This window comes from Podarcis tiliguerta (assembly GCF_965153285.1).
Source record: "Podarcis tiliguerta genome assembly, chromosome: 3".
Classification (NCBI taxonomy): domain Eukaryota; kingdom Metazoa; phylum Chordata; class Lepidosauria; order Squamata; family Lacertidae; genus Podarcis; species Podarcis tiliguerta.
This window is the reverse complement of record NC_139536.1, coordinates 51,664,043-51,688,771: the sequence shown is the minus strand read 5'-3', so window position 1 is coordinate 51,688,771 and position 24,729 is coordinate 51,664,043. Positions and strand designations below refer to the sequence as shown.

The following is a 24,729-nucleotide window of genomic DNA, read 5'->3' as shown; positions in this document are numbered from 1 at the left end:
CATCTAAAATGCAATTTCTTAATTTTAGAGTTAGAGCAGAATTGGGAAGCTGTAGACGGTAACCCTGTGGAAACAGAAAAGAAACGTTTTTTCATAAACGTCTGTCACCAAGTACTTCAGAAAGGAGGGGCAGTGAACTGTTCAGAAGAGGCATCTGTTTGCTCAGTTGGTGAGTAACATCCATGTATGAGCTCCCCACGTTAAAAGAACCACATTCAACAGTTGAATACAATGCTGTATAAAATAGTAATTCCTTCAAAGGACATACATTGGATTGCTCGCTAAAACAAGTATCTGTATTTCTTGTTTGGTGTGTGGCTCTTTTTAGGTGAAGACAACAGCACAAAAAACCTAGGGACGTTTATGTCTGCTCCCACAAAAGTTGGAGAGAATATCCAGCTTTACTATTCGGGTGGCGATGAGTGTCGACCAAAAAAGACAATTGAAACAAAGATACTCCTCATATGCAAGCCAGGTGAGTACTCTGGCTTTTATTAAAGCCAAGGTCTGGGGATGCAGTCTCAAGCCGCTAACCCGCATGAAGGCAGTGGTGGTAAGGTCCATAAGTCAGGGACAGGCTACATTTTCAGCCTGAGGGTCACATTTTTCTTGCTGGGCAACATTTGGAGGCAGCATGCCAGTGGTGAATGGGGCCAGAGGCAAAAGTGGCCAAAACAACAAATGTAAAATTTACCTTTGTATGGTAGGCTAGTTTCTACACACACACACACACACACACTCTCTCTCTCTCTCTCTCTCACTCACCACACTCTCTCTTCCTGTTCAGGCACACGTTCCAGCAGGGCAAAAACACTAAAGGCGGGTATGGGGGAAGACCAGTGAGGGATGTTGGGCTGGGGTGTGGTTAGGGGGAAGAGTCTCAAGGGGCAGGAGGGGGACCTGGAGGGGTACATTTAGCCTTCTGGCCTGAGGTTCCCTGTGCCTGCTATACATGCAGATCCCCCATGGTACCTGCACCCTTTTTTAAATTGGGGAGGGGGTGTAAGGACATGCAAAAATGACTCTTCTGGCTTGCTTCAGTAACTAATCTGTGTATCTGATCAAGTACTGGCCTCTTGAAAAATGAAGTGTGTATTTGGTGGTTCAGTTTAATAATTATCTGTATCTTCCCAGGTGACCTGGAAAGTGCTCCTGTTTTGATTAGTTCTGGGTACGACGGGTGCCTGTATGAGTTCGAATGGCACACTGCTGCTGCCTGTGTCCTGTCTCAAACAAAAGGTGACCAGTGCAGAGTCTCCGACTCTCAAGCAGGTGAGTAACCTGTTGAAAATGGTAAAGCGGCAACTGGGGCATGGGATTTCAGTCTGTGTCACAATTTCCAGCTTCTAGTTCAACTCCCTCTTTTCATCTAGCATCACGTGTCTCAAAGTAGCAGGAATAGAGCTGTTTCCATCTCTTAAAAAAACAAAACAAATCTGAATCCTACAACTTCAGAATTCATTGCCTGTCGTGCTCTGCCAGAGGCCTTCTGGAAAGGATTTAATACTGGCTTTTGCCAGAAGTTTTGGTGTGGGTTTTTTTCCATACAAAAAACTTAGTCTGTTTTTGTTGCTGGCCTAGATTTATATTTTACGATGGGCTGCCTCTATTGCTGAACTCCCAGAATCCTACTCATGAGAATTTTTGTTCTGTTTCTGTGTTTTTATTGTAAGCTGCCTTGAAAGAGTTAAGTCAAATGTAGCATAAAGTTTAAGTAAAACAATCAAATGCTGTTGTATCTTATGTATTAAACATAATTTATCCCTTAAAAATTAGTACATTTTGTTTTCTAGAACAGAAGGTATATGACAAGTTGCTGGTGCATATCCAGTGACAGAATCTTGAAAATGCAACATTATATTGGTATTTTCTTAAATCCAACTGCACTAGTGCAATGAAAATTGAAAACATGGTGTTTTGTGTCCTTAAGCATGCATACTGCCATAAGTGTTGTGGGGGTGCGGGGTGTATACTTTGTGAAACTTGAGTGTTAGAATCATTTATGGGCAACTGTTATAAGGTAGCACATGGAGTCTATTAAATCATGTTTGCCCATCTTACCTCTCAGTCTTTAAAACTTTTGTGGTGAACAAATGATTTTCATTCATTTCTGCTTAGGGTTCTCTTTTGACTTATCACCTTTGATGCATCACACTTACTCGGCAAACACAAGTGACTATACTTTCTACATCAGTATTTGTGGCAACGTGTCAAACCAGTTGTGTGCGTCACAGTCTGCGGCATGTCAAGTGAAGAAAAAGTAAGTGTTGTTTATGCCTTCTCCTGCTCTATGTGTGTACTGAGGAACACAGGTGGCACTGTGGTCTAAACCACTGAGGCTCTTGGGCTTGCTGATCAGAAGGTCAGCAGTCTGAATCCCCGCGATGGGGTGAGCTCCCATTGCTCTGTCCCAGCTGCTGCCAACCTAGCAGTTCGAAAGCACACCAGTGCAAGTAGATACATAGGTACCGCTGCGGCTGGAAGATAAACGACGTTTCTATGTACTCTGGTGTTTCTTTGCGCCAGAAGCAGTTTAGTCATGCTGGCCCCAGGACCCGGAAAGCTGGCTGTGGACAAACGCCGCAGGATGGTGTTTGGATGGGGATACTTCTATGGAAGGAATACAAGTATAAAAGCTTTATTGGGCACACAGATTTACTTGATTCACATTCTGGAACCGGGTTATCATATTTTAAGTCTGATCAACTGGAGTATAGCTATAGATAATATTTTACCTTAGAATGTGCATAAGTTAGCACTTCCCTTCAAACGTATAATCTCAATGGTATGCACATCATCTAGGTACTATTTGTATAGACGATAGCATGCCTTAAGTTGTACCTGTGTCAACCAGAATGGTTGGTTTTTGCTGGTGGGTTTTATGTTAGGTGGGAAATGGTTCCAAGAACCCAGTCCAATGAACTGCTGTTGCATAGCCAGTTGGAGTCTCCAGTACCGTCATGAAGAATGTAGGCAATGGTCCAGTATGCAAACAGTAAATTGGCTTTGAGTAGAGAGCACTGGTGCAAATAGCAGCAGGCATTCCTGCCTTCATACAGTGGGCCAAAGATGAGCCGTAAGGTTGGACTGTCAGACACTGCATGTATCCTTTAGGGCATTATATTAGCTTTTGCAATTCAAACGCATTGGTACTTGGGTATTTGCATCCCTAAAGGAAACCTATATGAAGTTCTGTTAATGTATATTTTTAGTGGTAAGGACACATGGAGTCTGGGGTTGCCCAGTTCTGAGCTCTCCTATTATGATGGAATGATTCAGTTGAACTATCGAAATGGCACACCGTACAACAACGAGAAGCACATGCAACGGTCTACCCATATTACCTTCCTGTGTGATCGTGGTGCAGGCGCAGGTTTACCTGAATATCAAGTGAGTGCCAGTTATGGATAATTCTTGTGCATCACATCCTTAGTTAAGTCCCCAATAGTTTAACATAATGAGAAGTTAAACTCTCCTAAGGGGAGAGGGAAAGCCAGTTCAGAGGTATGACACACACTGCTTTTTTAGATCTTCCTTTATGGGATGATTAGTAGCAGCAAGAGGATTGCTTAATATCTACAGATAGTTCTTGGAGACTTCCATAATAGATTTTAGCCTTAAGGGTACTTGCACAGCTCTGCATTAAAAGTTTTCCAGTAAAGCAGTCATTTCAGTGGTCTTGTGCAGAGGGCTTGCATCCCTGTAGTGAGAAGGAGCTCTATACACAGGGGCAGGTATGAAAAGTGTGTGTTAGAGAACGTTGCCAGCTGATGTTGTACATTTGGATATATCAGCATAGATTTGAGTGGACTTTCTGACAGTAAAAGTTAAGCTTCCATGTGTGACAGCAGAATCATACCACTTTGAAATTAAAAATGGCAGATTCAGCATAAGAAAGAGCTCTATTGTTACCTTTTGCAGTTTTAACTTCTTTGTTTTGTGTATATATGATTATGGTAATCTAGGCAGAAGACAACTTCACTTACAACTTTAGGTGGTATACTCAATATGCCTGCCCAGAAATACCCACAGAATGTGTTGTCACAGATCCACAAACCATGAAGCAATATGATCTTTCACGGTAAGCAAAACAAAATTTGGTGAATGTAAAGTCGGGGTGGAAATGCTCAGCTGGCAAGTTCTTCCTGACCAAAGCACAAAACGTACATTTCATACTTAACATTGTCACGGATAAGATCAGCAATGTTGCTGCTGTGTTGCAAAATTTTCGAACAAATGGATCATAAAGAAGGAAAGAGGGAGTGGACATATTACTCACAAAGATTGTCCATTTGTAGTTATTGTTATAAAGTAATTGGTATTCCTGAATATGTGTGTGTGTGTGTGTATATATATATTCTTGCTTTCCTCATTTTGTGCTCTAAAACTGATCAGTATAATTCAGTTACTTTTTAGCATATCGTTGCAATGAGATGAATGAAGAAATTCTGCGTCATTGATAATAACTTGTTAAAAATAAGTTAAAATACAAATTGATGTATCCAAACTCAATATTTTTGTTTTGCACATTTTCCAGTTTATCCTTGTCTGCAGACAGGGATAATTGGCAGGCAGTGGACAATTCTGAGCAGGGTCCACGCAAAATATACTACATAAATGTCTGCCGACCTTTGAACCCCATCTCAGGCTGTGACAGGCGGGCATCTGTCTGTGAAATGACGTACAGCAAGGTGAGCATTGTATCAGTAGAGTTCCTCTTCACTCTTTTATTTGGCCTGCCTTCTGCGCTTCCCTTTTGTATCTAATTTATGCAGTCGAAGCCCCCATCTGCTGTGCTGGTGAGAGAGGATTGAATGGGGCAGAGGTCTCCCCTCACCCAGTCCAGGACAGCACGGGGCTCCTAGTTCTGACTGCATAAGTGCAGCTGGGTTGAATTGTAGCCTGTTGGCTTCCCACCAGCAGGAGCCTGCACATAGCCCATAAACAGGGTTGAGCAGGGAGATCCTGAGCTTGCCCTACAGCCTTCACTTGACAGCATTGGATCTGAGTCAGGCCCAATTGCTGTTTCAATTCCAGGTTTGGGGTAGAAAGGAGCAGGCTTTTGCTTCCGCCCAGATTCCACCCTAGCCAGCATGGGCTGTGGATATAATGGTGGCCATACCGCACCACCACTCCTGCCACTGCCTAGTTAGATTTTGGATTTCTCTTGTCAGTCCAGCAGGCGCTCTTCATAGCATGACTGCATATGTTCCCGAATTCATCATATAATTATTTTGCTTCAGAATGATGTTCTTTTTTCTAATTTCAGAGTGGTTCGCTTGAGGTTTCCATCAGTAATGTGGGGATTGCCCAACAAGAACCTGTGGTTGAAGGCCCTGGCAAAATCCTCCTAAATTATACCGGTGGCTCTTTGTGCATCACGGCGGAGGGTAAGAGTGAGCCTTTCACAAGCCTCGTCCATCTTGTCTGCTCCAAGGCCACTCTCGTAAGTTTCCAGCTAGCTTGCTTCTCCTCTCAGTGTGGTGTCATAATGTTATCTGATTAGACCACCATTATGTAAGAGCACAGAGCATTTGTGGATAAATACTCAAGTCTCCCTTGAATATCCTTTGTTATGAAATGCAGAATGATCTTACTAGTGCCCAATTGCTTAGCTGTTTCAAAATGGCGTAAAAGCCACTCATCTATGCAGGCAGTTGAAGCATGATTTTAAAGGCTGCCCAGTGCAACTGATAAAGAATCTGTTTCATCCCCCCCCCCCCCCCCCGGAAATTGCTATCCTTGTGTTAGGCTGTGACTTGCTGATTACCACTTTTTTTTTTCTTGGTGTATGTTGGATGGGGGAAAGGATAAATTATTCTTGGGAAAATTTCTAATGCTTTGCAATAAAATGATCACATTTGCTTTACAAGCAAAGAACCTGAAATCCGACCCGCCCAAATTATTGGACCAAAAATTTGCAGCACACTTGGAATGTATCCCTATGGTGCTCTTGAAGCCAGGCTGCTTGTATGCATTCCTTGCCATAACTTTCTGACAACTTGTATTTTCAGAGTAGTAGCCCAAGGTTCATTGAGATGAAAGAATGTGTTGCAGTTTTCCTGTGGGAAACAGAAGCTGCTTGTCCAGTCACAACTGCAGCAGGGGATGCTCAGGTGAGTGGCAGAAAACACATGGTGGACATTTGTGGGGGTTTTACCCATGTGCCATATGAATAGGTAAGCAGGCATCTTTACAACCCAGTGCTGTTCATGTCTGCTTGAGGCAAAGATGCATGAGCACCCCAAAGCTTAACCTAAGAACTATTGCATTCTTGTAAGCCCTTGAGTCAAGCACTTGAAAAAGCTCAAAGGTCTTTGTGAGCACTGGCTCAAGTTCTTACAAAAAGGTACCCACCTCCCTTCACCTTGCCATTACCCTCAGCCCACCAGGGAGGAGGCCTTCAACTGGGGAAAGGTGAAGCAGAGGCTGCTTGAGATCTACGATAAGCAAATTTCTGATCGACTCAAAGCCTACTTGCAAAGGGTCTTAACAGGGGCTCTCCCTTCTTCTATTTCACACAGCATCCTTGGGAGAAATGCAGGATACTAGCTTCTAAGTGTCCCTAAAGAAATGCAGGTTTAATTGGAAGCAAAACTGTTAAACCCAGTTCTTAAGCATCGTTGGGTAGCTTTTATTTGACCTCCCATGGTTGTAGTGAGAAGTGTGAGACATAGAAAGTACAGTCGTACCTTGGTTCTCAAACACCTTGTGTTTTGGCACCCTAACGCCGCAAACCCAGAAGCGAGTGTTCTGGTTTGCGAACGTTTTTTGGAAGCCAAACTTCCGACGCAGCTTCTGCGGCTTCCAGTTGAGTGCAAGAAGCTCCCAACTTCTTTATTCTTTCTTTGTTCTTTTTTTCTTTTCCCTCGATATCTTATCTTTCATTTCACTGCTTTATTGTAAACAGCATTTTATAAAGGTATAAATAACTGTAAATATGAAAAGAGACAAAACTTTCTCTAATTGTTTTTCCTTGGTTAGATGTATAGCCAGTGTGGTGTAGTGGTTAAGAGCGGTAGTCTCGTAATCTGGGGAACCGGGTTCGCGTCTCCACTCCTCCACATGCAGCTGCTGGGTGACCTTGGGCCAGTCACACTTCAGTGAAGTCTCTCAGCCCCACTCACCACACAGAGTGTTTGTTGTGGGGGAGGAAGGGAAAGGAGAATGTTAGCTGCTTTGAGACTCCTGAAGGGGAGTGAAAGGCGGGATATCAAATCCAAACTCTTCTTCTTCTTCTTCTCTTTCTTTTGTATTTTCTTTTGCTGTGAATATGTATGTTTTTTTAATTTGTACTTAATAAAATTATTATTAAAAAAAAAAGAAGCTCCTGCAGCCAATCAGAAGTTGTGCCTTGGTTTTTGAACATTTTCAGAAGTCAGAACGGACTTCCGGAATGGATTCCGTTCAAGAACCAAGGTACAACTGTACAATTAAATGGAAGGTTAGCTGGGTGTGACTTAACAGTGCGCTGTTTCTGATGATAGAGCTGTAAAAGGAATTGGTATATGTGGGCACCATAATCGTCCTCGAACTAAGTTCTGATCTTTTGCTTGATACCCATTGGTCTATCATATCTTTTTCTCTCCTCTTGATAAATGGTTTTGTTTTCTACAGAGCTGCACTGTAAAAGATCCCAACAGTGACTTTGTGTTTAACCTGGAACCGTTGGCTTCAGAAAAAAAATACATAGCCATTGGAATTGGGAAGTCCTACATGGTAATGTTTCTTTTCTTTTCTTTTCCAAACACAATACTTCATGTCCTTTGAGTTCACGCCTTTTGTTTTTTGCTGCAAGTTAGTAATTCTATGGCATCTCAGATATTATATTATATGTTGAATCTCTTAGCTAAACATTTGTGGACCAGCAGAGGAATGTGCAGTTAACAGTAGCCAGCCAGCTGATGACTCAATTGGTGGATGTGAAACAGAAGATCTGAAACACATTCGTTTGGTGAAACTGAACAAAACTCTTCAGCTGTCTACCGAAGGAGAACTGTCTCTTAAATACACAGGTAAAGTTGCCTTGCTATCTGTTACAAAGAGCCACTTGCTTCCACCCTCCTTGCAAGTAGGGGCAGCTGAGAGAGGTCCTTCATGCAACACAAGCCCAGGTAGAGCTGTGGCTACTCAATTGGGTTTCCTAAATCAGGGCATGTAGATTTCCTGATGTATGATACCTTTAAGATGGTAGAGCTAGACCTCTCACTTCAAGCAGTAATTTAGGCAAAGCAGCTAGACATTGGGTGAGCCTGTGTTCAAATCAGCTCTATCATCAATGCCAGGATTCTCATCAAAGATAGTTTCTTAAAGGAATCAAGATAATGGAGTAAGATCAGAAGCTGCATAAAACCAAGGGTAGCAATTTTACAGCAAATCTTTGACACAGCATATGTGTTCACTGTCCCACCAGCATCTTCGCATTTCACACAGGGAGATGGAAGGGGCCCACTGAGGCTGAGGAATAGGCAACATTCCCTTGAGCAATGGAGACCAAGCCGTGTTCAGGCTTCCCGTTTAGTGATGTGTTTGCAGGAGGGCTCTGACGAGGGCAAAGCAAGCACCCAGTCAAATAGGACCCTTGGGCTTACTAAATTGAATACACAGCCTAAAGGCAATGCTTGACATCTTCTTTAGTTCAGGAAAATCGGTTTAGGAGGTGTTAAGTGGGAAGGTTCTCTCTTTGGTTCCTGTCAGCTGGGTTTGTCACAGAGTGAAAACATCCCTTTGTGAATTCAAGCAAAGTGCAGCAACATCATCGGCCTTCCCGTCAAACTGGTGAATTTTCAGTAGACGCAAAATTCTGAAAAAGGCAGATAGTTGGAGCTCTGACCTTTTTTTGTCAAATAACTCATGTGGGTTTACTTTATACTTCTTGGTGTTTTTATTTCCGCTCCTTAGGAATCAATGACACTTTCACTGTGACCTTTATCTGCAATCAATCCTCCTACCCCGGACAACTCAGATTTGTGCATGAAGAGATTAACTCTGCACGTAGAATTTATAATACTTTCTTTGAGTTTCACACGGCCTTAGCCTGCCCACCTTCTCCAGTTGATTGTCAAGTTACTGGTAAGTAAATGAATGTAGGGAAATTCATTGGAAAGGTCACTCGAATCTGCTTCAGTGGTAGAGATGTCCTGCAGGTGGCATGTTTCCTTCCCTCTTCTCTCCAGCAAGTGCTATGACTTGTTTCCAACATGCTCATAGTTTCCTTTCCCCTTAGGATGCACTTTGGGTGGATGGGAGACTGTTAAAGAACACAGAGCGTAGAGAAATCTGTATTCCCCCTGCCACATACTACTCGCCCACAGAAACCATATTTAGTATTTCCCCCACAAAAGCTGATTTTACCTTTCCCTGGCTTAAAACTGGGCTGCTTTGAAAAGCATTTGCCTTAGAACACCTGAAGTGTTTGACTACCATTAACTCACTGAAAGTTAAGGCATTCCACTCTAAATGAAATCCGTTGGCTGCTCCAGCCAAAGGTTTTGTTTTTGTGCTTAATAGCATAGTGATTGTGACGTTGAGTTGTCTCAATGGTTGCTTTACCCTAGCACAGCAAACATAAAGAGGCAACCTCTATAAAAAAATGCAGTGAAACTATTTTTCTGATACAAAATGGAGTACCTAACAGGTGTTGATACGAACCTTCCTCAGGGGCACTTGCCCAAAAGGGGGTTTCCGCCCTACTAAACCAACATTTCTCTTTAAAGAGTTGGGGGGGATCTCTTCTCAGTAAGTGCCCTTGAAGAATGTTTATGGCAACACATGTTGAGCGTTCAGGTTTTCAGTATGTTTTGGAGATGTTGAGTATTCTGTTTCTCCTCTCCTTTTTTATCTGCCTTGTGTAAGCTGCCTTCTACCCTCCATTTTGGATTTTATGCTGGCAGAAGCTCTTCCACTCCCACAAGTCAAGGCATTCGGTTCTGGTCAGTCCCCTTCTCTGTGCCTCATTGTGATTTTAGCTGTTGAGCCTGTCTTTGCTTTTTACTTCTTGGTTTTTACATGATCACACAGCATTTTGCTATCTTGGCTGCCTGGCTTGGATTACTGTAATCCTTTAAACTGGAGTCAACTGAATATTGTAGACTTAGCTTAATTAAGCATTTTGTGGTTTCTGGCATTACTATTTTTCAGATTCAGCTGGTAATGAGTATGACCTGAGTGACTTAAGCAGAGCAAGTGAGCCTTGGGTTGCCCTGGATACATCAAAAGATGCAAAAGGAAGAACTTTCTTTCTAAGTGTTTGCAAGCGCCTTCCCCCCATACCAGGGTGCCCTGGTAAGCATTAGACTTGGTTTATGGGAACTGAGGGGCTGTCAGTGCAACAGGCTATATCCCACCACCTCAATTCCCCTTCTTCTTCTCTGACTTCCTCACTCCTGGCAGTCTCTGTCTGCTTCACCTCTTTGGATAGTTTTTCCTGATACTGCGCAGCAGAGCTGTCATAGCCCCTCTGGGTAGCTTCGGTGATACACTTGAATACTTAGAGAAGCTTGACATTCAAATTATTCAGACATCCACCAGCCAACTCTAATAAAGGCAGTCCTTGCACTTTAACTTGCCACTGAGAGAGGGTTGGTGAAATCCAGGTGAACAGTTTCTGAGCCTTTTGATAGATGGGGAGATAGTCCCTGCTACGTGTAGGGTGCTGTGGCATGTTATGGGGAAGCACGCAGGATGCATGCAATTTATCTTATTTTCCTGCTCGTGTTGTATTTAACTTTGAATTTATATTTTACTAGGGAAGAACAGTTGGAAATGACCTTTAGTTTCAGGAATCTTATGTGAAAATGCCACGCTGGTGAGCTTTATGGCCAGGACAAGCACCCTTAAGCTGTTAACAAAAAGGCAGAGATAGAGCTTTTACGGCAACTTATTTTTACGGAAAAGAAATTGATTACAAAGTAATGGTTTTTAATAACTTTGAGGGAAAATATTCCCATTTCAGTAACTCATTGACTTACACCGGGTTATATCCAGAGTTGACCTTCTTTGAGTAGTACCTGCTTCCATTCACAGAAGGGACTTTGATCCAGTAGAGACTCCCACTACAATGATTGTGCCTGAACTCTTTGAAACTGTTTTTCAGGGGCTTTAGGGGGAAAGAATCAGTTGCAGAGTCCCTTCTACTGATCTTCATGGGAGCATCCCATGGGTGGAGCTCCACTCACAGGATCCCCAAGTGCAACTGGTGGTCAGCCCAGGCACTGCTGGCTTCAATACTCTTAAAATGAAAACTGCTATGAATTACTTCTGCCCTTTTTTTAAAAGAGATCAATGCAAGTTTTTAGTGGAGTTTAAAAGCACATGTTTAAGTGTTCCTTTTGGCTGCAGGTGGTATAATTGGATCTTGTGTGAAATACGCGGACAAAGGTCAGAGTCTTGGCATGATTCACATGCGTCCTCAGGCTGCCGCTGATGGGTCCCTCAGTATCGTGTACTCAAGTGGGGACACGTGCAAAGGTAACAGGCAGTACTCAACGCGGATCATCTTCCAGTGTGATCAAAGTATGGTAAGTTTTTTGGGTCTGTCTATTGATGCCGAATAGTCTGGATGTAAAAAAACTTGACTTCCTTTAGCAACCTTGCAAGCTTATTGAAGGGCTTGCCTGCGTAGCTGCAGTTCCCCCTTCCATTGTGCCTGTGCAGCTCTGGAGGTGTGTTTACATGCACTGCCAGGGTCCTTCCCCCACTTCCAGCCTGAAAGGACCAGTAGCTCTTCAAGTGAGTGAGTGAGTGAGTACCACATGCAAAGCTGCCACATAGCTGCATCCTTTGCTGCCCAGATGGTCATTTTGAAGTGATTGCTGCTCATCCTGACAAACAAGGTGTGGCATAGGGACCCTTGTAACTTGCCACTAACATTTGATCATACAGTGGTACCTCGGGTTAAGTGCTTTATTCGTTCCGGAGGTCTGTTCTAAACCTGAAACTGTTCTTAACCTGAAGCACCACTTTAGATAATGGGGCCTCCCGCTGCCGCCACACCACCGGAGCACGATTTTTGTTCTCATCCTGAAGCAAAGTTCTTAACCTGAAGCACTATTTCTGGGTTAGCGGAGTCTGTAAGATGAAGCGTATGCAACCTGAGGTACCACTGTGTTCTCTTCTTTCTTTTCCCCCATCTGGAGAGAATTCAAATGCTTAGAACTAGCAACATTATTTTGTTATGAGATAGGAAGCAGCTGAGCTCTCCAGAGTAGCTAATCAAGCTTGCTTCTATTTGCAAAGCATATAGCAGCTTATTTACATAGTGGACTTCAAGGACCCTCATAATATTGACATGGAATGTACATTTACTTGAGAAGCACACCTCAGTATTGCGAATGAGTTGCAGTATTCATTCTTGTGCTCCAGTTTCCTGAGCAAGCAACAACTCTCTCATTTTTTGTGACGTTCTGAACTTTCAAATCGTTATGGTGAATTAACATAGTCCCAGGTAGACCCCTCTGAAAGCTGTGAGTATGTGGGACACATGTACATGTGGTGCCATCATCTGGCTCCTCATATTCCAGCTAAGGCAGCCTTTCACTCCCCCAACTGCTACCTGCTCAAGAACCATCTTGCTCTGAGAAGAAGACAGATTTTGCTTTCAAAAGGGATTCTTCTCTCTCATGGCTTATGTCCGCTGTTCTACAATCTAGTGGTAATTTCTCCTTAAAACATTTCTGTGTAATCCGCTTTGTGTGGTACAACTGAAAAGATTGCATCAATATTGCAGTGCCTTGTGCCAAGTTCAAAAGTCTGCTGTTTCCACATGGAAGCAAGTACTTTCATTTCGTGCCAGCCACCTTGGCATTTTTTCTTAAAATGAAAGGTGGCATATAAATTCTTGTAACAGTTAACAACAACAACAACAGCAGCAGCAACAACAACAACAACAGGTTACAACTTTCTACATGGAAATCCCTCTGTGTAGGCAAACAATATGTGATGCTTGAAGTGTGGGCCATGTTGAGTTCTTGCCTAAAGTTGTGCCAGCAGCTTGAAAAAGACCCTTCAGTGGCACTTCAGGCTTAATTATGCAATATACTTTTGTCCAGGCTGATTTTCTGCATAACAGGTATATAAAATAACCCTGAACAGATCAGTGAGTAGCAAGTATCTAAGATTCACATGTTTTCTCACCACAAGGAATTTGGATCAGTTTGAGTCCTGGTTACACTTCATGTCTAAAGCTGACAACAAACTCCTTTTTACTTAGGGATCACCAGTGTTTCAACATGAAGACGACTGTGAGTTTGTGTTTCTTTGGAGAACAGTAGCAGCTTGTCCTGTGCACAGGGTTGAGGGTAAGTATTTGTAGTTAAATAAAATTATTTAACTAATGTGTGTAAAACTCTTGGCAAAAAAGTAGTACATAATTGGAATGCAAGAAGAAATAAGACAATTCAGATGGCCTTAAATTATCTATCTACTGAGATTCCAGATACATGGCACAGCTGATCTTAACTTGCAAAGCATTTTGAGTAGAAAATAAGAAAATCATATGTAGCTTTTGTTATGGAATGATTCTGCAAAAGTTTGCAAATGGACTCCTTTCTCATACAAAACAACTTTCCGAAAATAACTGCAACGTTCTGAAATGAACAGATGCACAAATTCATCTGCAGAAAATGTTATCTCTGGTCCACCTTTGGACCAAGGCGTTGACCTGGGAATAAGGCTTTGTGTGCATGCGAGTAACATTCCCCTGGGTTTGGTGTTCTTTTAAGGTGAGAACTGTCAAGTAAAAGATCCAAGGTATGGTCATGTGTATGATCTGACACCGCTTCGTGGGAAGGATGTGAAAGTGAGCACTGAGGAATATGACTACTACTTCAGAGTCTGTGATGGATTAACAGCGGGGAAGTGCACAGAACCAAGAACAACTGCAGATGTTGTGTCGGCATGTCAAATTAAGAAACGAGACCCCAGCTTTAAAAAAATAGCAGGTAAGATGTCATTCTGGGATGTAGCGGCTTGGATTTACCAGGGGAAGTTTGCCTGGCTTCAGAGGGGAGGATGCAGGAAGCATCAAGGTGTACTTCCAGAGCAAATGCCCACCTTAAATAGTTTTATTTTAAAATCCACACATTTGTCTAGTATTTCTATCTAGTGGAAGGAATATCTCTTGACGCTCCTGAGATTTCCAGCTAAGTCATCATGTAGCTGTGATGGCTGTTGTGGGCTATTCCCACAGCATTTAATCTTGAAGTACACAGTTGAGAACTAGTAAAATAACCTAGAACCCAGTTGAGTTTGGAGATGGCACCTCCCTCCACATACTTCCACCACAATTTCTGATCAGATGCACCACTGTGGGGTTATGTGCTCAGATTCTGTGTATGAACACATGCACACTCAGGCGCTAGACATGCACATGTATGCATACTGTAACTAAACACACAGGGTGGGGTGTAAATAAAGTACATGTGTACGTACGCCTTTATTTTTATATGAATACATTTTATTATATAATGTGTTTTGACTTCTATTTATGTTCTTGTTGGGCAGGCTGAAAACAAGTTAGGTATTGTGTATGCGCAGAGTGTTGAGTCATGCTGCCTGTAGAGCCCTTCTGGAGATGTCATTGCATTTCTGTAGTATATTGAGTGGAAACTGGGTTGGATAGTGGGAACACTGGGAAGAGGAGATGGGAAAGGGCCAAGATCATGTCCCAGGTCATGCTCAGGTCAGCATACCCCCCCCCACCCTCCCCAATTTCAACAAATCTGCAATCTTAACATCAGTGGGGGTGGAATTGCTATTAAAAAAACAACTAGATACTGAAATGGGATGAGTCTAAGCTTTTCTTTTTAGAGCTGTCATTCCCTAGTGTGCTTTGCAAGCTGACTGTTGACAAAATAAGGCAGCATTGGGGGACCCACTGGGCCGAATTAACTTTAGTCTATATGGCTAATGTTTACAGTACAAAACTCCTATGCCTTCAGTTAGTATACTCTTTATAATTCACTGTTCAGGTTTGAAAACTACAAAGCTGACATACGAAAATGGATTAATCAAAATTAACTACACCAACGGGGAGACATGCCACAAGATATATCAGCGGTCAACAGCCATATTGTTCTATTGTGATCCTGAAAGTAATTCACAGGTAAGCAGACTTGGGTGTTAATCTCAGATGTGATTGTCAAAACCCCTTGCAGGATCTGCATGGGCTATTTTTTTTAATTATTATAATTAACTGGAATCTAGAGATCCACCTTCCGGAGCCTGGTGAAAAAGAATAGTCTGAATAAAAATGGTCTGAACCTAGGAGTTTACTTTGCCTGCCAGACTGGAGTGGAGACACAATACGTCTATGCACAAAAAACCCCCACTCTTTATCTCCTCCCTGCCCTGGCCCTGGCAAGCTTTCTTCATTTCAGCTGTATAATTTAGAGGAGGAAAAGGAGTCATTTTTGTGCTGGTATTTTTAAACAACTGGGAATCAGGAACTTACTGATCTACTGCGAATCATTGAGACATCTCCCAGATTTACATTCTGCCCCTGCTGGCTATATGTGCAGTTGGAGATCAGGGTTGCACAGGCGTGCCCAGCCCCTGAGCCCACCTGATGGGCCCTGCATGAACACTACATCCACCATGTAGCTTTGTGCATAGAGCTTGATATCTGCAAGTTCATTCCATAATGGCCATTGCCCTTCCCTCTCCACTGACTTTATGTGGCACCAATCATAATTGCACAGGTAGGCCCTCATTCTGCTCTCATTGAGCTTATTTATATGCAGCATGTGAACCAGGTAAGTAGGCTGGGCCAAAAGTACTGAAAAACCAAATATCGTTAGGACAGCTAAATATGTTAGTAACAAAATTAGTTTGTTTTTTAAAAAGAAAAGGTAAAAATGGCTGAGCAAATAAATAAAGTGTGAAAGCAGCACATGCCAAGGCGATGAGCTTGAATCCATTATTTAAGTTAGCCAAAATACTTCAAATTCACCCTTCTGATTAAAATCCATTTGGTCTTGTTTTAAACTTTTGTATGAATAGGACCACAGTGCATTTCCCCAGTAGATGTAGATGGTGCACTGGAGCAGAAGCTCCATTTTGCAGATGGTTACTGTTTTGCATAATCCGTAGTCCAGACCTCGGATGGAGTAGGGTTGTCTGCTTTCAGCCCTACTGGTATTGTCGCCTTCTGTATGTAACGGGTTGTGGGGGGGTTTACCTTTCTTTTCTCAGCCAGTGTTTCTGAAGGAAATGGAGGATTGCACCTATTTGTTTGAGTGGCACACTCCTCTTGCCTGCCCACCTTCCAGGTCTATCGAGTGCTCCTATAAGTAAGTTGACTTCACCTGCCTGTCAAAACAATAAATTTATTTCCTCCCCATCCCTTCTTTAGGGCTTCCTGTCCCGTCTGTGTTAAATGGCGATACCTAGGCCATTAAAGCAGCTATTCAGTGTGGTTTTTTTGGAGAGTGGGGGAGAACTCTTGTTCCCTAGCCATCAGGAGAAACAACTAACAAGTGGGTGGTGGTGAGATGGTGTATGTCAAAAGACCATCTTGTTGTACAGATTCTCAGATACTGAACCTCTAGATACTTGAGAAGCTTTTGTGTGGCTAGAGTAGTTAACAGAAGAATGGTGGTCGTTTTGCTAGATAAGCTATGTGGCAGGACAGGAAATTTTGCTTGGATTTTGATGCCACTTTTCGGCACTCCTTACGCTGTTGATGTGCTTCTCCGCTGGATGTCTCCTGTTAACTTTTTTGCTGTAAAACGTCCTTTGTTCTGTTGCAGAGACAGTACCGGCAACTCGTACGATCTCTCCTCTCTGACACGGCATAAGGAGAACTGGGAAGCCATTTCAATGACTAACTCTACTCAAAAATACTACATTAACGTCTGTAAATCTTTGGTGCCACATCGAGGAACGGGTAAGAACTGGAGAGACAGCGCAGGCTGCGTGTGCCCGCAGGCAGGAGTGGGGCCAAGTAGAGGGATTGAACAAAGGCAGGGTGGGAAAGAAGGGAGGCACAGCTCTTTTGGGGACCACTTCACCATAGCAAGGCATTTACGCAAACCCATGTGCTGCTAGAAGCGCATGGCCTTGACGGCCTGCTGGTTAAATGTTAGAAGGCGGAAAGCCACACCCACTGACATTTCAAGTTCTTCCCATTGCTGCTACCCAAACGTGTGTGTGGCAGTAGTGTTGGATCCTGTAGCAAAGTGACTGGAGCCCCAAGATCCCTTAAGGAGAGGGGGAAGACTTATCCCCACTTACCTCACAGCTAAGCATCCTGTCTGTTGCCTCGACACCAGGTGAAAAGCATAGCAAAATTTGATGTTGCTTGCAAGATAAGCTGTATATTGGGAACTGGAGTGTTATGAAGAAGACAATCCACTGTGCACCCGCTCCATCTTGTTTCTCATATTGGGCTTCTCCATGTAGAGAGGGCAGGTGAATGCTGTCTTCACTCTTTTATGGCTGCAGCTGTGTTATGAAACCTGCTCTGTCCTATTTAAGGCTAAGTGAAAGCTGTAAGCAGCCTGTAATCTGATTCTTCTCCTAGCATTCTCTGTTTGTGCAACAGTGTACCAGTTCTGCCTCATTGTCTTAAAAATTACCCTGGAGCAAGGGAGGAATGACCTACATAGCTTCCTTGAAACTGAGAACATTGGTGTCCAATGAGTTGGATGTGGGAAAAGAGATTAAAAAGCACTGTTGTAACCCACTGTGAATGCGAACATAGGTTTTTTACATGGTAAAAGAGTAGTAAATGGAACAGCTCCTACCTATGATTGTGAACACACTGTCCTTGATTCCTATTGCTCTTTGCAATGTTTTTTCCTAACCCTGGTATTTATTTTTGTATAGTCGTGGAATGTGTTCTATCTTGGGAATAACAGCAAACCAAGACATACTTGGGAATAGATCCATTTATTTCAATAGGTCTGCTCTGAATATGACTCGTGTTGCGTTAGGTTCATGTTGCGTCTTTTTGGCTTGGAACACGACAAACCCGGAAGTGTATACTTCTGGGTTCGCCATGCATGCATGCACAGAAGCATTCTGTGCACTTCGCACATGCGCAGAAGCGGCACTCTACTTGCGGACTTTTCAGGGTGCGAATGGCACCCCGGAACGGATCAAGTCCGTAACTAGAGGTACCACTGTAATGTTGTATACCTCCCTGTTTAACTGAAGGTTAATGTGATAAGGTATTTTTCCCTGGCACACCCCAAACATCTTACTATTAAGATGGCAGGTAATAACCTAAATTTTATTACTAGACTTTCTGATTCTGAGTATATATAGAAATGACACATAGAGCTAATTATATGTGTTGTTTCTTTGCCCAGGAACTATGCCGTCTCAATTTTGTGTGGGGAGGTATTTGACCCAGTGAGCCAAATCCTTGCTGGCACACCAGCAAGTTTGTTGTTGTTGTTGTTAACTAAATTTCTATAATGCCCTTCATCCGAGGATCACAGGGTGGTTTACAATATAAAAACACAAAAATACATAACATAGTAACACCCCCACACCCCCTTTTAAAGGCCATAGATAGTTTAATTAGCCAAAAGCCTGGGAGAAGAGGAACGTTTTTGCCTGGTGCCCAAAGATATGTAATGAGGGTGCCAGGTGAACTTTCCTGGGGAGAGCATTCCACAAATGGGGAGCCATCGCAGAAAAGGCTTGTTATCATGTTGCTACCGTCCAGACCTCTCATGGAGGAGGCACACAAAGAAGAGCCTCAGATGGTGATCTCAGGGTGGTTCATTTTGGGAGAAGTGGTCCATGAGGTATTGTGGTCCTGAAAAATAATGTCGAAATAATTTCTGAAAAATAATATAGACTTTGCCCATTCAGAAGCCTCAACTTTTCCCTGAATTACCGTACTTTTCGCTCTATAAGACGCACCAGACCACAAGACGCACCTAGTTTTTGGAGGAGGAAAACAAGAAAAAAAATATTCTGAATCTCAGAAGCCAGAACAGCAAGAGGGATCGCTGCGCAGTGAAAGCAGCAATCCCTCTTGCTGTTCTGGCTTCTGGGATAGCTGTGCAGCCAGCATTCACTCCATAAGACGCACACACATTTCCCCTTACTTTTTAGGAGGGAAAAAGTGAGTCTTATAGAGCAAAAAATATGGTAAGTTGAAGTCGTGTACCCACCTCAGAAGCGTGTGCTTGAATCGACTCAAAAAGTTTTTTGGTAGCATTTCTTGAATATGTTATTTGTGCCAAAACACCATCACCCAGAGAATGTGGGGTAGGCTACCAGGCAACGCTAAACCCTTTATTTTCTCTTCCCCACCCTCTTTTCTGGTGCCAAACATAGATTTCTGTTCACCGGATTCTGCAGCCTGCCTAATGGATGGGTCCAAGTATATAAACTTGGGTGAGGTGTCTGAGGGAATCCAATGGCAAAATGGCATTTTTGTTATTAAATACATCAATGGTGAGAAGTGTCCAGACCAGATCAGGAAGAAGTCTACAATAATCCGCTTCAAGTGTGACGAAAATGCAGTTGTAAGTATGCCTAAGTAGGTTGGATTTTTTATGTCTCTCCTCGCCCCCCCCCCCATGTGAAGCGCCATTGCATAGGTTCCTGGGGGTAATAATGTACCATGGGATTGGATTGGAATCTTAGATAGCATGCAGATGACAAATTTACCCCCAAATCTGCAGCTGTGGGTAACAAAACACTTGGCAGGACGAGGCAGTAACTGTGCTGCCCTGCGGAACTCGTCGCAGAGTAGTTCCCTGGAAAGGAAACAAACAGTGTGTGGTCCAGATTAATCTTGGGTGGTGATGAGGGTTTTATAACAGAAGCTTAAACTGATGGATGTCCAAGGGGATTTATACTTTTGGGTCTTTGGGCCACAATAACTTTGCTAAGATCTTCTGAAGGGAAGGTAGGCTGCTACCAGGGGTCAACATTCCAGCTGCCTCCCCCCAAAAGGGTAAAGTGTGCTGCAAGAAATATTGTCAGTACCCCAGCGCAGAAGTTTTGCAGATGTTGACTTTTTGATATCCGTTTTCGTCCAGGATTCCAAGCCTGAACTTATAACAGCCATTGAGGATTGTGAATATACTTTTATATGGTTCACGGCTGCTGCGTGTCCTCTGAAAACCAACGTGCACAACAATTGCACAGTATCCAACCCTCTTACAGGTAAGCCTTTGACACACACGTGGGCCTGGCTGGGGTAGCTGTAACCGGAATCAACCTCTAATCGTTCTTCCATGGGAGAGAGCAATAGTGGACTTAGGACTCTCAAATAACCATCTTGGGAGATCCCAGGCTAATCTGAAGGGAGCAGCCTCCTACACCCTAGTGATAGTTACTCGTTCTTGCTCATGTCCATTGGTGGAACATAGAAAGCTGCCTTATACTGAGGCAGGCAGGCTGCCCATCCAGCTCAGTATTGTCAACACTGGCTGGCAGCAGCTCTCTAGGGTTTCAGATGGAGTTTTCCCAGCCCCACCTGAATATGCTAAGGATTATGCCTGGGATTGAGCCATGTAAAGCAAGAGCCCTTCCCTAACTCCTGAATCTTGCAGGTAAATGTCATTCCTGTTTTATCACAGGGAATGCACCCATAAAATGCAAGTGGAAGGTTGCATTGGGGCTACAGTGCAATTGTACAAGGTACAGCTATTTATTCTGTGGAAGAAAAAACAAGATGCCCAAATATCCACCAATAGGACAGAAGGTTATATGAAACAGAACACACAAATCCTTTTGTGAGGGCAAACAACATAAGCTACCAATAATGTCACATTTATTTGTGGATTGTCTGTAATCGAGGGAGAGTGGTTGCTACCTCATTTTATGGGCCGCTTCACACGCAACACTGGGTAAACCTCCCTTTAGTGTGTATGCATGCACACAGCAAGGTGCTGCAACCAATCACATATCTCTGGTGCATGTACCTGTATGGGTCATGTGCCTGTTCATATTCCTAAGTGTATGTCTAAGTACACAAGAGTGCTGCTTTATCAGATCAAAGGCCCATATGGTGCAGCATCCTGGTTGACAGTGCCCAGCTAGGGGCGCACAAGGATACCCAATAGCAGCATTCACCCAATTTGTGTTTCCCCACAACTGGTATTCTAATCCTAGAGGTAATACATAGTCAGAAGGACAATTTCCTCCATGAACTTCTCTAATCCCCTTTGAAAGCAATCTGAGTTGATGGTCATCTTGTGATTTAAAGTATCACCAAGGTCTACTCCTTGGGTAAACAAAAATCTCAATTGCTCTCTGCAGGGAAGCTAAAAAGCTAAATTATCCTCTCCCCCCCCCCTCCCTTTTCTTGCAGGCCATCTCTTTGACCTTAATTCTTTAAAGAGGCAGGATGGTTATACTGTCCCTGATTACAGGAACCAGAGAACATTGCGACTGAGTGTGTGTGATGAAGCCAGAGGTCCCTGTGGCAGTGGAGTTGGTAAGCCTGGACATATCAGCAATGTGTTCAGTGGAGCTCATGGAAGTTCTGTGGAGTTCTCATGAAACAGTCCCTGTACTTATAACCAGGCTAAATCCAACCAGCAATTCTACTACTTTAATTGGAAATAGCTTTTCCCCTGTACTGCTCTCCTTCCTGCCTACCCTGTGTACCAGTGCCACCTCTAATGTGACTGGCTCTCCATGCATATGGGTATAAGATTCTTGATCAGATTGCACACTTCATCTGGCATGTCAACTGGGATTTGGGCCTATACAGACTGGGATTTTGCAGGCACACTTGAATGGCTGCTGCCACTGTTGGTAGGATGGAAATGCTGGGTGCATAGAGGAGGAAGTGCAGGATCATGCCCTGCAGCATGTGGGAAGTGGCCCAGTGAATCATCTAATCTCACCTAATTAAAAATGCTAACATTGAATTCTATTATTTTCTTGCACAAACTGGATGTAGGTCACAGTTCTTCCCATTTTATAAATTGGGAACTGAGCTTGAGCGCAAGTGACTGTGTTAAGGCTGCCTAGTGAGTCAACAAACAATTTTAACCCAGTGTTCTAAGAACGAGTGCTTTTCACACCCTCCTTTTTCTGAGCGAAGTCCTCAAAGTTCTCAACTACTTGGTGTAACTAATGTAACCCCTCTCAGTTCTGTTGAAATATAACAGCCCAAGGAGTGGATTGCGCAGCTGCTCAACTCAAGCTTCCTTCCGTCATAACCCACCCATTGCACTTCTAAACTTGTTAATAGGTGTCTGTGTCACTGGTGGCCATCAGCAACCAGTCAGTGCTGGAAGACTGACCAAAGCATTAACTTATGAAGATGGAGTTTTGAAACTTAGCTACAGCGGAGGAGAGCCCTGCCCTGCAAATCCTAAACTGAAGTATACAAGCTATTTCAGCTTTGTGTGCAGGCCTGATGCTGGGCCAGGTAGCCAGCCCTTCCTTGTCTCCTTCGATGAGGCGGCATGTGCCTATTATTTCTCTTGGCATACGGCTTTAGCTTGTGAAGAAGAGAGTCCGGTAAGTGAATTGGCAATTTCATCAAGCTCCTGTTACCTAAAATGTCAAAGTAACAACAATACCTGCAAGCAATATTTTTAAGCTTGAAAAGGCACACGTTTAAATGCTCCAGTTTCAGATGTTGGTTTTGTGTGTTTTTGAGGAGGCAATACAAAATTCTCAGATCCATAAAATTTGTGGTATCTTGTTCTTTTTTGTTGAAGGGGGTAGCTGGTGGCTTTTTGGTTTTGTTTTGTTTAGGAATAGATGTGTTCTGTTTAGGTAACAGTAGAACAGAGGCAGTATAATTGTGTTGCCAGATGAGAAGTTGAAAGTCCTGCCAAACAATGCAGTTCTTGCCAATAACTCTGGTACAGTGCAGGCATAATTCTACATTTGATTAAGGGAACAGTAGATATCCACAGGATATCTGGAACGGAATTCATATTAAACTTAACCAAATCATTAATGGTCAGTCACAACCCCCCTCCACCCCAGGCATGGAGGGCAGAGCAAATTTGCATGCAAGGGAGTAGGAAAGAGGGGGTGAAGGAGTTCACAGTCCCACAGTGCAGTTCCTTGACACTGGGTAGCATTATGTCAATTCCAGAGCTCCGTGTTGTGAGTAACGGTCAAGAGAAGAAGAATCCCAACGGTAGGTCAATGGAGACCTCTTTTTCCATTGAGATTAATATATCACTGTGTGTTGGACAACTTAGCAGTGCTCTCAAAGCATCAGCAACTGCTGTGAAGCAGAAATGTCAAGAAGGGAGAGGCTAATCAAGGCCTTTAGCTGTTATTGCCTTGACCAATAAATAAACTGCAAAGTTGATCTTCTTGTTCCTATGGCTCAGCCCAGGAACATGTGTCATTTCACTGGTATTTGCTTTCAATCAAGTGTATCCAGGACCAAGACAGAAGTGACCTCTGCTGGAGAAGTACAAAGAGACTGAAGGGAGATTCAGGGTGGGATGGGGTCAGATTGAACACATGATCAAATGAACACCTTGGCTTGCAGTGCAGTAGAGGGGGGTGGGGAGCACTAAGAAAAGAACATACCCTGATAAATTAGATTTCGTTTTTTCTTGTTGACATTTGGGGAATAGTAGCTGCAAGTGCTGATTTGTGGAACTTCCTCCCACTGCAAACAGGTGGAATGCTCAGTTACGAATGGCAGCACAATAATTGACCTCTCTCCTTTGATACATCGGACGGGCTCCTATGAGGCATTTGATGAGACGTTTGATGATTCCTCTGACCTTACTCCAGATTTCTATATAAATATTTGCCGCCCGTTGAATTCCATCAAAGATGTCAACTGCCCACCTGGAGCAGCTGTCTGCATGGTTCCAGTTACTGGTCCTCCTATAGTAAGTTAACCCTATGTATCAAACAATCCTCTTAACAAATGTGTTAGTGTTTTCGTAATTCATAACCAGTGTGTTGGCTTATGGTTAATTGAGGGTCGCCTCTCTCTGGACAAGTCACTGATTCTGCATGGTGACTATTGTTATAACTGCATGTGGTCTGAACCACTGCGGAAAGAGGGATCTCTTTGTACATTCTTCCTTCTCCCACCCTCACAATCCGAGGGTGGGGGGGCACTGTCCAGAAGTGGCTGCTTACCAAATCATGGTCTGTATCCAAAGAAGTGCATAACTTTTTACTTGTACTCAAGGCTTTGGGGCTATTTTTTGAGCGACAGATCCACACATCTCATGGCAAACCTATTTCAAGACAAAATATGTGTTCCAAAATCAATTTGTGATGTGGTCTGTGGGAGAGTGTGGTGTCTGCTTTAAAAGGAAAAAAAAAATGCCATAAAAATTAGGCAAATGGGCAACATTGAATTGTATTACAACCCAAGCAATGTGGAAAGTCTGAAATAAGATGTGGAAATGTTTTTATTTTGCCAGATTGTTTTATAATGATCAACGTTCTGTTGGGTGCTGTCCTAAGGCTGCAGTTGAAATTCTGGCAGGGACTAACAGAGCGGTGGGCCCACAGCCCTGCTGCTCACACCAACCAGGGTAGAAGGTTGGTGGGGGCAGGCAAATCTAGTGGGACCTCGGCAAGCTCAGTGCCTTCCTCTCCCACAAAGCCAGCCTCTTGGGGCTTTGCATCGGCTGCTGCTAGTGGAGCACCTTATGGTGGCACTTCCGCCTGCCTGCCTGTTCAGTGAGCAGAATGGGGAACTTTGTGCCTAAGGAGCAATGCTGGCATCACTCTGCAGGCTGTAGCCCGCAGAGACTGGCAGCGCCTGGTGCAGGGACACCTGCTCAACTCAAACTCCCCCTCCCCAGCCTG

General features: G+C 43.4%; 2 protein-coding genes across 4 annotated transcripts in view; one reads left to right on the top strand and one right to left on the bottom strand.

Moving 5' to 3' along the window:
* LOC310674659 (proto-oncogene Mas-like) overlaps window positions 1-17,955 on the bottom strand; it is a 56,029-nt gene extending 38,074 nt beyond the window's left edge. Inside the window, exons 1-2 of one of the 3 annotated variants that reach the window (XR_014509685.1) lie at window positions 17,233-17,955; window positions 12,824-12,837 (exon numbers count right to left, since the gene is read on the bottom strand). The gene's annotated coding sequence lies outside the window, so the exon portion shown is untranslated. Of the gene's footprint in view, window positions 1-12,823; window positions 12,838-14,192; window positions 14,629-17,232 lie in introns of those variants that run through there. The other 2 variants (XR_014509686.1, XM_083434234.1) reach the window with 2 other exon arrangements.
* The window catches only part of IGF2R (insulin like growth factor 2 receptor), a 65,801-nt gene that overhangs the window by 23,858 nt on the left and 17,214 nt on the right, over window positions 1-24,729 (top strand). The window contains exons 12-35 of the mRNA XM_083433941.1: window positions 29-169; window positions 329-475; window positions 1,135-1,272; window positions 2,119-2,260; window positions 3,213-3,390; window positions 3,966-4,081; window positions 4,538-4,691; window positions 5,270-5,446; window positions 6,015-6,116; window positions 7,618-7,719; window positions 7,850-8,015; window positions 8,902-9,072; window positions 10,141-10,284; window positions 11,341-11,519; window positions 13,211-13,298; window positions 13,722-13,940; window positions 14,970-15,103; window positions 16,192-16,289; window positions 16,749-16,885; window positions 19,294-19,484; window positions 20,004-20,130; window positions 21,281-21,406; window positions 22,172-22,443; window positions 23,574-23,792. Coding sequence (XP_083290067.1) covers window positions 29-169; window positions 329-475; window positions 1,135-1,272; window positions 2,119-2,260; window positions 3,213-3,390; window positions 3,966-4,081; window positions 4,538-4,691; window positions 5,270-5,446; window positions 6,015-6,116; window positions 7,618-7,719; window positions 7,850-8,015; window positions 8,902-9,072; window positions 10,141-10,284; window positions 11,341-11,519; window positions 13,211-13,298; window positions 13,722-13,940; window positions 14,970-15,103; window positions 16,192-16,289; window positions 16,749-16,885; window positions 19,294-19,484; window positions 20,004-20,130; window positions 21,281-21,406; window positions 22,172-22,443; window positions 23,574-23,792 — 3,668 coding nt within the window. The remainder of the gene's footprint in view (window positions 1-28; window positions 170-328; window positions 476-1,134; window positions 1,273-2,118; window positions 2,261-3,212; window positions 3,391-3,965; window positions 4,082-4,537; window positions 4,692-5,269; window positions 5,447-6,014; window positions 6,117-7,617; window positions 7,720-7,849; window positions 8,016-8,901; window positions 9,073-10,140; window positions 10,285-11,340; window positions 11,520-13,210; window positions 13,299-13,721; window positions 13,941-14,969; window positions 15,104-16,191; window positions 16,290-16,748; window positions 16,886-19,293; window positions 19,485-20,003; window positions 20,131-21,280; window positions 21,407-22,171; window positions 22,444-23,573; window positions 23,793-24,729) is intronic.